This window comes from Typopeltis vanoorti, chromosome 8 (genome assembly GCF_054136105.1).
Source record: "Typopeltis vanoorti isolate ZY-2024b chromosome 8, IOZ_Tvanoo_1.0, whole genome shotgun sequence".
Taxonomy (NCBI): Eukaryota; Metazoa; Arthropoda; class Arachnida; order Uropygi; family Thelyphonidae; genus Typopeltis; species Typopeltis vanoorti.
Genome location: NC_143556.1, coordinates 12,526,688 through 12,544,653, shown reverse-complemented (window position 1 = coordinate 12,544,653; position 17,966 = coordinate 12,526,688). Strand labels below are relative to the sequence as shown.

The window sequence follows — 17,966 nt, the reverse complement described above, 5'->3', positions numbered from 1 at the left end:
CACTACCCGTATACGGTACTAAAGTACTATAGGTTGACCAGCCAACCTCTCGTATATGGGCCCAACATTAAAAAAAAAAAAAAACTACTAAAAATCTGGAAAACATCAGTCATTATATCCTTACTAAAACCTAACAAAATCCCTAGTGATTGTAAAAGCTACAGACCAAAAAAAAAATAATAATAATATATACCAGACTTAGGAATTGCCTTTTGAAAAATAACAAGATCAACTTTTACCAAACTGCATACATGTCTCAACACCCCCCCCCCTTTCCCAGATATATGGCTTACCTAAGATCCATAAACCCAATTCTCCCCTAAAATCCCATAGAAGATAATAGTGATTCTTCATGCTATAAATTATCCACACAGTTAGCAAAATTGCATTCCCCCTTTACTGGTCATGCCACATCATACGTAAAAAATTCTTCCCATTTTAAAATCTCCATTGAAAATATAATTGTGAATGATATTGATATCTTAGTGAGTTTGACATCATTTCATTGTTTACTAACATTCTCTTAAATGACACCTTATTGCTTTTTAAAAAGTTTTTTCCCCTTGATATCATTGACCTCTTTTTCCTTTGCTATCCATTCCAGTTTTTTCTCTTGAAAGATCGTAATTTACAAACAGATAGAGTGTTACCTCTATGGGGTCTCCCCTCTCACTCCCCCCCCCCCCTGCCAATTTTTTTATGAAGGATTTTGAAAAACAAGCTCTTGACTCAACCCCCTCTCAAACCTTCTATCTGGTTGAGATATGTAGATGTCTTTTTTGTTTGGTTTCATGGCCCACACTCATTCGATACTTTTCTATGTCACCTCAATATCTTTCATCCTAGAATCCCATTTACTATGGAAAAGAAAACTAAAAATAGTCTGGCTTTTCTAGACACCTTGGTCACCCAACTACTTAATGGTAACCTACTGTTTCAGTATATAGGAAACCCACTCACAAAGGCAGATACATTCGCAAACTTTCCCATCATCTCCCCTCTCAACAGTATGGTATAATAAAAATACTAATGCGTAGAGCTTATATCCTTTATCACAATGACACCTCTCTTGTAACAGAACTCAGTCGTATATACCACACTTTTCTATCTAATGGTTACAGTTCCCACATTATTAAAAAAATAAATAAAAAAAAATCAGTCATTCCCCCAATCCACAATCTGTAATGCTATCACCATTCCCTGTGTTCAAGGCACATCAGAAAAAATATCCACTCTTAAAGAAATACAATCTTTGCGCTACTTTCAAACCTCACTTAAAATTAGCTACCCATCTGCTTACACAGGGTAGCTAATTTTAAAAACTTGCTCCCCTCTCAGCTCCAGGTGTATATAGAGTTTCTTGTTCATGCACGTTGGCCTACTATGGACAGACAGAAGATCAGCTACCATCTGTATAGAAGAACATGAAAAATACATCCTCAGGCATGACTGAGGTCAATCTGGCCTTGCTAACCATGTTTTGATCAGCAAGGCTAGATTACAAATTGCAATTGCAAAAAGCTCATGCTTCATCACAGTAAATTCAGAAGAGAAAGACTCTTTTTAGAATCTGCTTCTGCTCTTAAAAATCAGCCTTATTTAAATAAATATGGTTGCATAAAACTTTCAAAAATAGTGGAAGTTTTAGATATTGGACAGTTTACATCCTAGGCCCCAGACAGGTGTCCTTAAAGGGCACTCCCACATAGTTTGGACTGTAGTCTTTTGTCCATGTGTTTTAGTTAGTTTTGTACTGTGTGTGTGTTTACAAGTTTCATTTTGTACTCCCTGATGATGTCTCTGTAACTGAGATGGAATATTGGAAGCATTAATTACTACTTTTAATTGTTTACTAGTGCTATTTCACTCCATTAAACTCTTAATGCTTTAAATATACTCAAATGGTGAAATTGAAAGAAAAGAACTTTAAATTCTATTTAGTTAAGTTCCTCCAAAATGGCTACTCAAAAAAGTTGCTGAAGAAACTTTATTTTCCAATGAATATCCTTTGATAATGAGGAAATTCATTACAAAAGGCACAATCTCATTACCGTATGTTAGCAACACATCAAGAAAAATACCCCAATCATTAAAATCTGTCCACATTAGAACAGCCTTCAAACTAGTTAACACCTTGTTGGAAGTTTATCCACTTTGTTATATTATACTATAAATTAAAGATACCAAGAACTTATATACTTGGTTTAATCCTTTATCCGAGTTTGCACCCGAACTATTTTCAGGACTAAGCAACTCATATAAAGAAGCTAGTGACTTCACATCATTTGCCTTATTATCCCATAATGCAAAGCACATAATGCACAACATGTATAATGCTGTGCATTATGGGATGACTGGTCTGACTTAATGCTATGCATTATGTGTCAGACTACTTTTGACCTTTATTGAGGTCTCATCAGTGGCAGCTAGACCCAGATGTGATACCAAGTTTAAAGTAATATTTCCATGTATGAGTAGCCAAAAGGTGTCGTACCTTATTATTAAAATATTCTGGATTGGAGATAGTTGTTGGAAGTTTTTCCACTTGGTTATACTAGAAATTAAAGATGGAAAGAAATTATATTCTTGGTTTAATCCTTTATCCAAGTGTAAGCAAACAAAGTTTGCTCCTGAACTATTTTCAGGACTGGGCAACTCATATAAAGAAGCTAATGACTTCACATCATTTGCCTTAGTATCCCATAATGCAAGCACATATCCTTACGGACAAGTATAATGCTATGCATTGTGGGAAGGATCACTACTCGACAGTTTTGACCTTTATTGAGGTCTCATTGGGGGGGGGGGGGGCAGATGTGATACCAAGGTTGAAGTAATGCAGAAGTCATAATATTTCCATATACAAGTCAGGAAGGATCTGAAGTGCATATGAGACCAAGAAGAGACATCTGATCAAGCTTGGATATCACAGTATTACTGAAGGATATCACAGTAAAGGAGACATGTGAGTTCTTTCTTGCAAGATCAGACAGGACTGAGTTTTGGTGGCATTGAAGTTTACAAGGTTGTCCTTGCTCCACCAGTAACATATAGCAAGGAGATCTGAGTTCAGGTCACTGGTCATGATAGATCTTGAGGATTCTAATATTTGAGCACTGCAAGGCTTGCTGATGAAAAGAAGGAATGAAATGTGCTGTCATCAGCAAATCCTATGGTTAGGATTATAAGTCTAAGAGAGCAGTTCATTTCTATACAAGAGGAAGAGAGTGGGTGAAAGAACAGAAAACTGGGGTACCTCTGCACTAGTGGGGAAATCTGAGGAGAGTAAACCATTCGGCATGACACGTGGTGAGCAGTCACTAAGAAAGTTGGCAATCCAGTTGCAGAGTGAGGAAGGCAGACTATAGGATGGCAGTTTGTTAAGGCAGCCCCCTGTGCCAAACCTGATTGTCAATCGTAACCATGTGAGTTTCTCCAAATCTCTCCATGGCCTGAGTTCAGAGGTGAGTGGTGTAAGCAAGAAGATCAGCTGCAGATCACAAGTGACGAAATCCATACTGCTGGTCACTGATTAGTTGGTGTAACTCTAGCTGGTTCAAGAGTCGATGTTGTTGATGACATTCTCTATAGCTTTAGAGAGAACAAAAGTGAGAGCAATTGGACAGTAGTTTTGTGGTTGACTTTTATCACCTTTCTTTGGAATGGGTTGGATGAGGACCTGTTTCCATATTGTAGGGTAGATGCTAGTTGAGTAGGATAGATTGAAGAGGTGCTACAGGATAGGTGTTAGTTCTGGGGCACACTTTTTTAACACAATAGGTGGGATACCATCAGGACCAGATGCCTTGCTTGTGTCCAGGTTATTTAAGATTCTTTGGATTTCTTTTTGTTAGAAGACTATAGGTGACATGAAGGGAGTATCCCTTCACAAATTACATGATAGTGGAGTAGAGAGGATCACTGGAAATTCGAATATTAGTATTCATACAAAGTGTAGTGGTAGAAGTTCTTGGTAGAGTGGAGGGAACTTTGCCCCAGTCTTCAATGCAGGAATTGGAAGAGAAACATGATGCCAGTAAGTTGGCCTTGTCTTTAGGCGAGGTAACTATAGTACCATCCAGATGTGAGAGTGGCAAAAAACCTTGGTGGACAGAAGTTGCACCCAATGACATTGGAAAGGGACCAGAAGGAGGCACTGAACCGATCCAAACAAAGACACGACAATCTTAAATATCCTGGCATTTACCGGATCTAGTGTAACTGTGGTAAACCATCGAATTGTGCATAGAAGAACATCAAAGAGACATTATATACGGCAGAACAAGAGCTAGTGCTCTGATAAATCTTTCGTTGCTACGACGAACTGGAAAGAAGAATAGTAGAATCTAAAGAAATCTCCCTTAATCCAATACATCTTAACAACAACCTTAGTTATAATATCTCAGACAGATGTTGTGCTGCCATCCAACTTTGGCGTTCACGAGATCTTAAACACATGTGCATGCCCAACAATGAGGTTATATACAGAGAACAGCTTTAAATATTCAGATGCTAACGCTTTAATTTTGAGCTTTTTTTCATGCTAATGTTTTGTGGTTTCAGCTTTATTCCTTTACAGTTCTTGTTGGTTGTTTCTCTTTTTTTGTGTACCCGAAGAAATCTTCTTAAATACGAACCTAGTCATGCTGAATAAAAACAGTATTTTATATTTTATCTCTCAGCTTCCAGTCATTTAATATATATATACAGGGTGTTCGGGATAAATTTGACAGTTTCGTAAGGAAAAAGAAAATCTTCTTTGTATCTATTAAATTTAATGAATTGACAAAAAAACATTACAGGCAGAGTTAATTACAATACTATCAACAAGATTTACTCAAAATAACCACCATTAGCATCGATCACAGCTTCAATTCTGCTTCGGAACCTCGAACAAGCTGATGCTACAGTCTCCCTGGGAAGGGCCGCAAAAACTGTTTTAATTTTATCCATTAACTGGGCTTTTGTATTACTGGAAGTGCGATTGGTGTCTTTTTCAACTGCGCCCCATACAAAATAATCCATGGGGTTAAGGTCTGGGGAGTTTGGAGGCCAAACATTTGGACTGGTGAAGTCGTAGAAATTTTCAGACAACCATTTTTGACTTTTCCCAGAGGTGTGGCAAGGGGCCGAATCCTGCTGCCATACATACGGCCTACCATTGGCTACCCTTGTTATCCAGGGCTTGACTACAGTTAGCAACTCCACGAACAAAGCCCGAATTCCAATGCCAGGGTTCTTCAACACCTGTTCCTGCAGATTTGCGAGGAATTCTGCTGTACGAACGCAATCAGATCGTCTGCTAGGGATCTTTCTTCTTGCTACATCCTCGTAGTCACCATTGCAAGTCTCTAGTTCATGCCTGATTGTTTTTACTGCATTCAGGGAGCATTGGGCAGCAGTCGTAATATCCTTATTTTGATGGCGGGCACGAATCATCATGATACAAGTTATTCTCTTCCATGATTCAGGTGGGTTCCAGCTATCCATCCTTTCTGACATCTTGTATATGAATGAAGAAGGGTCCAAACTTTTAAATGAAGAGAAGTGTGTGTTAATACATGTAACTTACGGAAAAATATAATTAATTATAAATATGTCAAATTTATCCCGAACACCCTGTATATATATATTAATTTATTATTATTGTTTTTATTTTTAGTTGTGCTGTTAAAATTGATCATTGTGAGTCAGCACCATGCCAGAGTGGTGGTATATGTCAACAGGTTGTAGGTGGTTATAAATGTGAGTGTCATCCAGATTTTGAAGGAATAAATTGTGAGAAACGTGTAAGTGCTTTTTTTTTTATTTGAAATAAGTTTTAATTGTATTTATTTAGTGATAATTACTTGTTATATACTATTTAATTATTACTTATTATAAATAACTTAGCAGAACAGTGGCAGCCAAGACACCTTTGTTGGGCGAGTTAAATTTGCTTAATTTTGTCCAGTGTAAAATTTGTGGAAGGAGAGCAAAATGGGTGAGCAAGTAATAAATGTTTTGAGAATAAATGTGGAGAGAACAAATTACAGAGTAGAGAGGATCACTGGAAATTCGAATATTGGTATTCATACAAAGTGTAGTGGTAGAAGTTCAGAAAAATGTAGAAGACCTTAATAAAGAAATAGTGCCATTACATGTAATCCTTCACAGGACAAAATGTGAGATTGAAAGGCTGCAGAAGTAGCAAGAGATTAGTTGAACTGAGAAGAGAAAAAGCAAGAAGTCTAAAGCCAAAAAGAAAATTGTAAGAATAAATGAGAGAAAGAGCATAAGCAGCTAATTTTTATGACGATTCTATGATAAGGGGAATACTTCACGATAGTGCAACAAAATCTTGTTTCCCGTGGTACAAAAATTAATAATATTAGCAATGTTGTCAGAATGTAGAAAGGAAAGGAGAAAGAATTGATTGTTTTGACTGGAACCCAATGACCTGAGAGGTGAGAAGTATTATATGAGAGAGAATGTGAAAAAAGTTATTAGAAGAAGCAAAAAAGAAGAGCAAGAAGGTGAAGTTTGTGAATCTGCTGCCATGCTAAGATAGAGGCAAACTGAGAAGGAGGGTGATGATAGCTAATGAATCAATACACAGGTTATGCAGAAGAAATTATGTAGAATTTGCAGACCTATGGCCTGAATTTAATGGGTGTACTTGGTACAATGCTGATGGACTTCACTTAAATGAATTTAGAGTTAGGTGTCTATAGAGAGCTTTGTTCACTGAGAGTGTGGAAATGCAAAGTCAGGAAAACTAAAGAAATTGGAGTGAATGAATAAAAAATAGAGACTCTAGCCTCTCAGGCAACAATATGGATTGGGGTGCTCAATTCAGGATTTAAAGTGGTTGGGGGCCTAAGTGGATGCACTACAAATTCTATATACTAATGCTAGAAGCATCAGGAATAAGATGGAGAAGTTTTTGGCATTGGTTAGTGCAGCCTCTCCAAAAGTTATAGGCATTAGTGAGACTTGGTTAATAGCAATGGATTTAGAATTTTCAGGGAAGATTGAGCAGACCGGACAGGGAGTAGGGTACTGCTGATGATATTGCCACTAACAGGAGTAGGAGACAGTCACTCAGGCAAATAGCAGTTTTTTCGGGCTAATCTCTTGTGAGATTGAGACCAAAAGAATAAAATATAAAATTGGTTGCTAGGCCAGTGGGTGCCAGGAATGATGTGGAAGACATACATCAGCAGATTAGTGCAGTGAGTGGAAGTTAAGTAATTATTATGGGAAACTTCAACATCAGAGACATAGATGGGAAATGGAAAGATTACATGGCAGGAAAGAAATGGAATTTATATACTTACTGAGCAATAATTACTTGAAACAGAATGTGACAAAAGGGGCTCGAGGAACGAGTGTGTTGAATCTGGTTATAGGATTGGAAGACTTTTCCATAACTAATGTGGTTACATTGCCTCCAATTGGGTAAAGTGATAATGTGGTCTTGACTTGAGAGGGTAGCAAAACACATGAAAATTCCAGTTAAGTAGGGGTAATTTGGAACTACAATCCAGGTGATTATGATACACTTTGTAGGCACCATGGCATGAAGATTTGCAAAAGAAGGATGTTCACAGTGCCTGAAGGATATCTGCAGGAAGCATTATCACACTGTATAACCAAGGATACAAGGCTAAATCACGAAGGAGTTAGATGGATGAGTAGTTTCATTAAGCCTGAGCTGCAAACAAAGAAAATATTGTGGAGGATATATAAGGAAAAAGGAAAGGTGACTAGCATTGTAAGAAAGGCAAAATCAGATTATGAGAAGAAATTAGCCCAAGCAGGTGAAAGGAAATTATGTGGCAAGTAGGAGGAAGAATGACTGGGGAAGGATAATTTTAATGAGTACATACTCATAACTTATTTTAACAGTATAAACAACATCAAAGGAACTGTTTTATATAAAAAAAAAGATGTTTATTAACTGGCTTATATTTCTCTGAATTTTAAATCAGCATCTTCAGAGCAGCATGTTATTGTTTATACATGACAATGAATAAATAAAATTAATTCAAATTGTAAACGACAAAATATCTCAAGTCATAATTGGCATTCTTTAATGTTGTAAAAAAATAAAAAGTATTACAGGTATGTAGAATCTTAAGATAAGTCTCCCAAAATTTTGGCAAATTAATGCAGCCATACTTGTTCAGGTTAGGAGAATTCTTCATAACCATGGCTGACTCCAAAAATAATCTTTCTGACCTGTAACGACTTCTGAATAGCACATTGGTTTTTTTCCATCTAATACTGTGTGAAGGGGTGTCCAAAGTGTGGTTTGCCAGTCCTGACATGCCATAATAATAGAAGTGGATGTATTTTGTATGTTCTTCAAGACGGATGTTAGCAAATCTTCCTGTCTACTCATAGTAGGCTAAGTCACAGTCACAAGGAACTTCATACATTCCAGGATATGCTGGAGGATAGAATTCACCCTTAGGGGAGCAGATCAGAGTTGCTAATTTAACATACAGTTTGAATGTGATGTGAAGGCCATGTTTTATTACATCAGAAAAGATAACCAAAGTACTAATAAAACATGGCTTTCAGTAACTTGATTATTTTTGAACTTTTTTAATACTGTTGGTTGAATTCTAAGTTACTAATTATGTGCATGTCTGATACTAATTGGTTTATTGTTTTCATTGTATGTCATTCTGTTTAACAGTAACTTCCCTTTTTGTCAGCCTTGGTGATAAGTCTGTTTTTGTTGCTTTTAAGGATTTAATGGCTATTTAAGGATTTAATAGATTTCTCATATTAGAGGACTGTTTACCAAGTTACTATGTTTTGGTCTGTTTTCAACACTTTGCATTTGGATTGCTTTGCTTGAATTCCACTGTGGAATTGTATTATTTACAAAAGTGTTTTAGTGGTAGATGGTTTTTATAGGTCTGATTTTAAATAACCCATATTGCTTCTTTTTTTATTTTATTTAAATTTATCGTCGTCATCATCAAATTCCTGGCGTGTATCCTCAAGGGGTATACTGGATATGATAGTAATGCATGAAAAATTTACATCACCACTAATTTGCTATTTGCAATTTGCCTCCAAATCCATCTGTTACCTGTGAAGGACTCGAACATTATCAGATATTATATTTCATGATTCTGATTTTCTCTTCTGGTATTGTAATGAAATGTAAATATTTTGTGATATTCTTATTTATCCTTCTCAACACCACATGGTGGTCACTTCCTGTTTCAGATTTTCTGTACACTTTTCTATCCTGTACCAATCTGAAGATATCACTATTAACAATAATGTACTCTATAAGACTACTTGTTTTATTTGTATTCTTTCCCCATGAGTTTATGAATATTTTATCATATAATGCAGCGTTAGTAATGACTAGTCTGTAGTTCAAATAGAAATTTTTCAGGTACTTAACAATTACCTGTTGGAGAACTGAGTAGCAGTTCTTCTCTAACAGGAACCAGCCATTCTTTTTTTGTGAGTTGCCCCTTCTAATGATTTATGAAATTCCTCTACCACTTCTCTATTGGAAACCTTCAGTAGTGATTGACAATAGGTCTTAATGTTCAATTGTGTGTTGTGAAACTTGTTTGCGTTACTCTTCTTGAAATTGACTGGTTTTCAAATTTTCTAGTGTTGATTACTATAGATACTTTAGGTCACTATTTTCTGAAATATAACACATTTGTTTGCAGTGCTTTAAGTTTTAAATATTAATGCTTTTTTTTTTTTTTTTTCCCCAGATTATGAAGAATTGTAGTAGTGGCAATAATCCTTGTGGAGAAGGAGCAACTTGCATTAATCAAGAACATGGACTAGTAATGGTAAATTAAATTTTGATATTAAATTATTGGCTTAGGCAGATGAAAAATTGAATAAGAATGTGGTTTTTTTTCCTCTTTACTGTTTAAGAATCATCATCATCAACATTCCTGATATGTATCATCATGAGGTCAACAGGATGCTGTTATTAAGGTTAATTATTATTAACTTTCTATCAATGATCTTCTTCCAGGTTAATCTGTTATTTTTAAGGTCTCTAGTATGATCACATGCAACATCTCATTCCTCTAAATCACATCTAATTTGCTAGCCTTTTCTCTCCCATTCTGTTCAAGTGACCTTATCATCTTCATTTAGCACTATTTGTACATTCTTGAGTGCTACTCGAGAATGGAGAAAATATTAGAAAGTTCCTTTCTAATATTTTCTCCATTTTAACATGAATATTTGGTGCACTGTACTCCTATCTCTTCTGAATCCTATTTGCTCATCTTCTCCATTTCTTTTTTTTTTTTTATTCTTTCTGTTAATATTATAAGTAATTTACCCACATTACTTATTACACTGTTTTGTAAGTTTTGCAGTCCATTCTTTTGGAGCTTTCCTCCCCTTCATCTCATGAAGTGTTACAATTCCAGTGTAGTTTATTGTTATCATAAATCTCTTTGCAAAATGTCACTCTTCTTTACCCAGAAGGTTAGAGAAGAATTAGAAGGCTCCCCAAAATCAGTTGAAATCCAGTCAGGAATTATAACAGTAGAAATGCTTCTCAAAAACCCTCAGAGCATTCCCTTTGAGAAACATCCATTGGTTGGGATATCCATTATGGTAACTCCCCCCCCCCCCCCCAAAAAAAATCTTTTCAAGAGGTTGTAATATTAGTTAGAGACATTTTTAAGTTATTCAACCAGAAATGCTCAAGTCTTAGAGTGGCTGAGTTCAGAAGGCCTGGACAGAGGGACGAATTCCAGATGATTGGAATAGAGCTCTCATAGTATCCATATATAAAAAGGGAAATAAAACTGAATGTGAGAATTACAGAGGTATTTCCCTACTGAGTGTTCCTGGCAAGATTTATGAAAATAGACTTCAGAAACGGTTGAGAAGGATTGTGTGGAAGAAAAGCTTAGTGAAGAACAAGCTGGATTCATGCTAAACAAGGGATGTCAGGATCAGATCTTCACTTTACGAGAGATAGTTGAGAAATCATGGGAATATGACAAAGATCTGTATTTAAGTTTTGTAGATCTGGAAAAGGCATATGTGCCAAGGTGCACAAAGCGCCAAGAGAGAAGCTATTGGCGCTTTGTGCACCAATAGCTTCTCTCTTGGTGAAAGTACAGGATGCTAAATCTGGTGTCAGACAAGGGGATGTACATTATCTCCTCTGTTATTCATTATCTATATCATCATCATCATCATCATCATCCGTATCAAGGATTTAGGCCTAGCATGGCCTGTTCCGGCCTTAGAAGTCATCGTTGAATCATTTAAGAGGACGTCCTGGTTTTCTTTTTCCTAATGGCTTGTACTTTAAGGCTTGTTTTGGTAATCTTTCTGTTTTCATTCTTTGAACGTGTTCCATCCATTCATCTTTATATTTTTTTAATTTTTTTCTATTACTGTTTCTTGGTTTAATTCTTTCATAATATCTTTGTTTCTTTTGTGATCAAATAGGGTATACTTTGCAGTTTTTCTCATAAACTTCATTTCTGCTGTTGTTAATCTTTGTTTGTCTTTTTGTTTTATTGTCCAGATTTCGCTTCCATACATTAAGACCGGTAAGGTTAATGTATTGTATACTTTTAGCCTGGTTTGTTTTTGAACTAGGTTTGGTTTAAATATAGAGTTAATTACACCTGTTATTTTTAAATACTTTGCAATTTTTACGTTTATATCTTTTTCATTTTCATATGTGATCATACATCCTAGGTAGTTAAATGAATTCACCTGTTCTAAGATCTTGTTATCTATTATTATTTTAGTTCTTGCTGGATCTTGTTCTTTAAAGGCCATAGTTTTTGATTTTTCCATTGATATTATCACCATAATCTTTGAATATCTCATTTAGATTTAAAATAGCTTTCTGTAAGTTATCTTCAGAATTTGTAATTATTATTTGGTCATCTGCAAAGAGGAGAGTGTTTAAGTTAACTGTAGGTGAAAGTTTAATATCTTGATGTAAATTTTTACTCCATTTTATTATTATTATTTCATTTAAATAGATATTAAAAAGAGTTGCCGAGAGGGGACATCCCTGTCGGACCCCTTGGTTTATCTCTCTTGTATATGATAGCTCGTGATTTAATCTTATTTGTATTTGATTATTTTCATATATACTTGTGATAGCTTTTAGGATATTATTTGGTATTTGTCTTTCTTTTAATATGTTAAATAATATGTTTCTTTTAACTTTGTCAAATGCTTTTTCAAAGTCAGTAAATGCAATATGTGTTTCTAAATTATATTCTCTTCTTTTCTCTATTATTAATTTTAGGCAAAAGGCTGGGTCTATACATGATCGTCCTTTTCTAAATCCATTCTGTACCTCTAGAATAAAGTTTTCGGTATATTTCATTAGTTTGTTATTTAAGATTCTGCTATATATTTTGTAACAGGAATTTAGTATACTGATACCTCTATAGTTTTTAGGGTCATCTCTATTACCTTTCTTAAAGATAGGAATCACAATTGCTTTTTTCCATTCTATTGGGGGGATACCAGTTGTAAATTTTATTTAAAAATAATAAGAGTCTTTCTTTGAATCTTGTTCCTGCGTATTTATATAGTTCTGAACCTAGCTTATCTTCTCCAGGTGATTTTCCGTTTCTTGTTTCTTTCAGGCTGATTTCTAATTCTTCTTCAGTTATTTCCTTTTCATTTTCGTTAATTGTTTGCCAGTTGTCTTTTTTAAAATATTTGTCTGTACACAGTTCTGTGTAGTAATTTAGAAATTCTTCTAATTTCAATTCAGTGTTTAATTTTATGTTTTCTTTGGTATCTGCATTTAGGTGTTTCAAAATCTTATATACATTGGGTCTTATTTTATATAAATCATGTTCTAAATTAGAAACAAATTTATTCCATGATTCTCTGTCTTTTTCTGACTTCTCTTTTAACTATGGCTCTTATTCTTTTATATTCTATTTCATCTTCTAATCTTTTACTGCTTAACCATTTGTGATAGGCTTCTTTTTTCTTTTTGATTATTTCTTTGATTGTATCATCCTAGATCTTCAGTTCTTTTCTTTTATTGAATTTTTTGGTCTTTCCTAAGCTTTCGTTTGCTGCTGCATTTAGTATCGTTTTTATATTAAGCCATTCTATTTCTATTTCTTCATTTTGTTTTATTTTATCTAGATATTGGTTAATTCTTTGTTCATATAGCCATTGTACATTTGTGTCATTCAATAGTCTAGTTTTATAAACAAATGTTTCAATTTTTCTTTCTATTCTTGTTACTTGTAGCCATTTAGGTGGTAATCTTAATTTTATTTTAACAAGGAAGTGGTCACTGCTTATTTCATATCCTCTGTGAACTCTAACAGCTAGTGAAAATTTTGATGTCTTTTCATTTAATATGAAGTAATCTAATATTGATTTCCATCCTCTTGCTGCCCAAGTATATTTATGTATGTCTTTATGTTTATAGAAGGAATTCATTATTTTTAGGTTATTATAAACTACAAAGTCAATCAATTTTTTACCATTTCTGTTTAGAGTGTGTTCTCTATGTATTCCTATATTATTATTAATTTTCGTGTTTCCAATTCTTGCATTTAAGTCTCCTGCTAAAATTATGTAATCATTTTTATTTATTTTATTATATATGTTTTGTAGCTGATTATAAAAATCAATATTATCCTGTTCTCTTCCTTCTTCTGGGGCATATAAACTAATTATTGTTAAATAGCCTCTATTTATTTTTATTCTTTCATTCCATAATTTATAATGTTTTAACTGTTTTGAAAGGGAGTTATGAATCCAAATCATCACTCCTGCTTGTGCTCTTTGGTCTCTGTCGACTCTTCTGTATATCACATTAAAATTTTCAGTTCTCATAGTTCCTTTTAATTTCTTTTTTGTTTCAGTGATTACTGCTATTTTAAAATTTCTTTCATTTAATAACTGGTCTAATTCTATTTCTTTATATGCTATTCCTCTTACATTCCAGTTTGCTATGTGTATTATATTTTGTCGTTTCCATTTTCGTTTTCCCTTTTCCATTCCAGGGTCGTTTCCCATAGATTCGATCCGATTATCTTTTTCTGTCAGCTTACAAGTAGGATTATGTTCTCCATGGCAGGGGACTAGCCTGACGATGGAATAGTTCAGTGGTAGGGCTGCTACCTTAAGGCTTCTGAACTAGCCTTCTTCTGAATTTAAACCCATAGGAGGAATAGGGTATATTGGAGGGGAAAGAGTAGATTATAGAAGAAATATAGTAAGGTTTATAGAGAAGGCATAGTTGTCAGGCCAGAAATGAAAAGACCCCATGGCCCTCAAGTACTCTAATAGCATAAGGGTCATAAAGTAAGAAGAGTTGGCTGATAAGGCCTTATAGGAAAGATTAAAGTAAGTGGATCTTCCTCAAAGTAGAAGGAAGAGAGGATAGATCCAGCTAGGGGTCCATGGGAGTGCCGCTTCCCTTACAATCAAGATGATTGCCCCTGTTGGTCCACGAGTCCTTATTCAGTATATTCGGACCACCCCACCATGTGTGTGTATATATATATATATATATATATATATATATACACGCACGCGCATGTACACACACACATGGTGGGCTCCCCTATCCGCCGCCCAGGGGACGCACTCTCTAGGGGTTACAGGGTCCCCTGAGAGTCATTATCTATATGGATCTCATTATGAAGGAAAGTGGTACTAAACATGATATCAAAACTGAAGATGTTAATGTCAGCTCTTTACGTTATGCAGATGATGTTATACTTCTAAATAAATCCACTCCAAGTCTGCAAGATTCCCTGATTAAATTGAATAACTGTTGTAATAGATATGTATGAAAGTCAGCATTTAAATGACAAAGAGAATGAAAATAGGCAGAAACATTGAACATATCACTTGCATTATGAATGGAGAACTTATAGAGAAAGTAAAACAGCTACTTATGCATAATTTTTAGCAATGATGGTAAATTAAATATGGAAATAGACAACAGAATCAACAAAGCTGGTATGGTAGGAAGTCAACTGAATAAATTTATATGGAATAGGAGAGAAATTAGCCAAAACACTAAAAAATTAGCTGTATACAAGACAGTGTTCAAACCAATTTTAATTTATGGATCTGAGAGCTGGGTCAGAAGCAAAACACTTGACCAAAGACTGGAGACCACAGATATGAGAGGCCTGAGAGATTATGGGGAATGAAAAGATGGCATCAATGGCAATATCATATTAAAAATGAGGAAATTACGAAAGAACTTGACATTGTTAGCAACCAGGAATGCATTAGCAGAGCTAATCTCAAGTGGTACTTAAACAGAATGGGAGAGGAAATATTAGCAAAACAAGTGTTCTCTGCCAGGTTGGCAGGAAAAAGACTGAGAGGAAAACCAAGATATAGGTGGATTGATACAGTAAAAAGTGCCTTAGAAGACAGAAATATAAGATCTGATAATATTACATTCTTGACAAGTTACAGACTGATTTGGAAGAAAATTGTAGATAGGAAGTTAGTAATGATGTAAATTTTTCATGTAGTACTATCATATCCTGTACACCCCTTGAGGGTACATGGCAGGAATTTGATAATGATGATGGTGACATTTTTAAGTTTAACATAACCTGCTCCCTTCAAGCTCAAACACCGTTCAGAAACCTGACACATCAACTGAAACAAAGAATAAAATGAATAGGATAGAGTATATGCCAGATGAGAAGATTTGTTCTAAACTAAACAATCAAGGTGTGATGATAGTAATAATCAGATTCTCATATGTAAGGATGGAGATCTGGTATTAACCATTAATATCATCCTGAATGTTAACTTTCATAAACCTCTAGTATCAGTGAAAACAGATTATCTCAACTTCCCTGTTATGATTTACATCCCAGATCCTTTGTACTATGACAAAAATCAATCATGCTCATACTCTATGTCTTGTGACTCTGCTAGATGTGGCAGTAAATAGTATGAAAACAAAGATCACAAGCAGAAATGCCTAAATGCACTAACTGTGAGGGAATGCATGTAAAAGAATGAGAAGGAAATTCAAAAGATCAAGGCAGTGAACATTCTGTATCAGTAGGCATGCCACATATTTAGTGGAAAATCCTATTATTCTGAGAAGATTACAGTAAAAAAGTATCTGTGGCTGAATGAGGAGGTGGAATGTGCATGAGTGTCTCACATTCCAATGGTTACATAATCTCTGAATGGTATGATTTACTCTGTTTCTCTCTCTAGAGTGAATCAAAGCTTAAAAATTTAATTGAAGGTTGATTAAGAATGGCCATACTGCTGACAACATTAAAAGGGATCCTATTACATGAGAATTCCATTTATTATTATATTAATTATAATAGTGGATGAGCACCTCAACATGAAAATGCCTCTTGATCTACTAATAGATATCTCTACTTTACAGAAGAAATCTAAAACTATGTACATACCAAGCATCCTGGGAAGTGATACACTGCCTATCCACAATTCTTAAAAAAAAAAAAAAAAAGGAAAAATCCAAGCCAAGACCAACAAAAGTAAAAGGTCTCAAAACTAGAAGCAAGACAACAACAACATCATCATCAAATTCCTGCCATGTATCTCCAAATGGTGTACAGGATATCATAGTATTATATGAAAAATTTACATCATTACTAACTTCATATCTACAATTTTCCTACAAATCAGTCTGTTACCTGTCATGACTTCAACATTATCAGATCTTATATTTCTATCTTCTAAGACACTTTTAACTGTATCAATCCACTTATATCTTGATCTTCCTCTGGTATTTTTTTTTTTCCCCCTAACTGGCAGAGAACACTTGTTTTGCTAATCTTTCCTCATCCATTCTGTTTAAGTGACCATACCACCTGAGATTAGCTCTGCTAATGCATTCCTGGATGCTGACAAAGTCAAGTTCTTTCCTAATATCCTCATTTTTAATATGATATTGCCATTGATGCCATCTGTTCATGGCTCTAATCTTTTATTTTCAATGTTTCTGCCTATTTTCATTTTCTTTTTCTTGTTATTGATGACCATCATACTACCATATCTATTACAACAGTTATTCAATTTAGTCAGGGAATCTTGCAGACTTGTAGCGGATTTATTTAGAAGTATAACATCATCTGTATAAAGCAAAGGGCTGACATTAACATCTTCAGTTTTGATATTAGGTTTAATACCACTTTCCTTCATAATGTGATCCATATAGATAATGAATAACAGAGGGGATAATATACATCCTTGTATGACACCAGAAACACTAAACCACCTTCCTGTACTTCTTTCAATTCTAATTACTGACTTACAACTCAAATAAAGACTACGTATTGCTTGATATAGTGCCCCATTGACACCATATAAATGTAACGTATTGAATAGCTTCTTTCTTGGCACTTTGTCATATGCCTTTTCCAGATATCCAAAGCTTAAATACGTATCTTTCTTTGTTATACTCTCATGATTTCTTAACTATTTGTCATAAAGTGACGATCTGATCCTGACAGCCTCTATTTGACCTGAATCCAGCGTGTTCTTCACCAGGCTTTTCTTCCACAATTCCTTGTCAACCTTTATCGAGTATACTTTCGTAAATCTTACCAGGAACACTCAGTAGAAAAATACCTCTGTAATTCTCACATTCAGTTTTATTTCCTTTTTATATATGAGTACTATGAGAGTTTTACTCCAATCATCTTCAGAAGGCCTGGAATTCGTCCCTCTGTCCAGGCCTTCTGAACTATGCAGTGCAGCCACTGTAAGACTTTTGTACCCCCATACTTGAGCATTTCTGGTCGAATATCATCTACTCCAGCTGCCTTTACACATTTCAGGTTTTTGATGGCTTTTTCTATTTCAAGGATTTATATCTATTCCTGAGTGCATTCCTGTAGGGTGTTTTTTACCACTATGCTATCACTGCTTGTTTCATTTAGCAATTTTTTGAAGTGATAATGCTGTACTTCAAAGATATCTTTAACTCCAGTTTT

At 34.8% G+C, this 17,966-nt stretch overlaps 1 protein-coding gene across 1 annotated transcript in view; it reads left to right on the top strand.

Annotated features, from left to right (window-relative positions):
* crb (cell polarity complex component crumbs) overlaps nucleotides 1-17,966 on the top strand; it is a 439,435-nt gene that overhangs the window by 357,084 nt on the left and 64,385 nt on the right. The window contains exons 18-19 of the mRNA XM_090397137.1: nucleotides 5,663-5,789; nucleotides 9,741-9,821. Of these exons, the coding sequence (XP_090253263.1) occupies nucleotides 5,663-5,789; nucleotides 9,741-9,821 (208 nt within the window). The remainder of the gene's footprint in view (nucleotides 1-5,662; nucleotides 5,790-9,740; nucleotides 9,822-17,966) is intronic.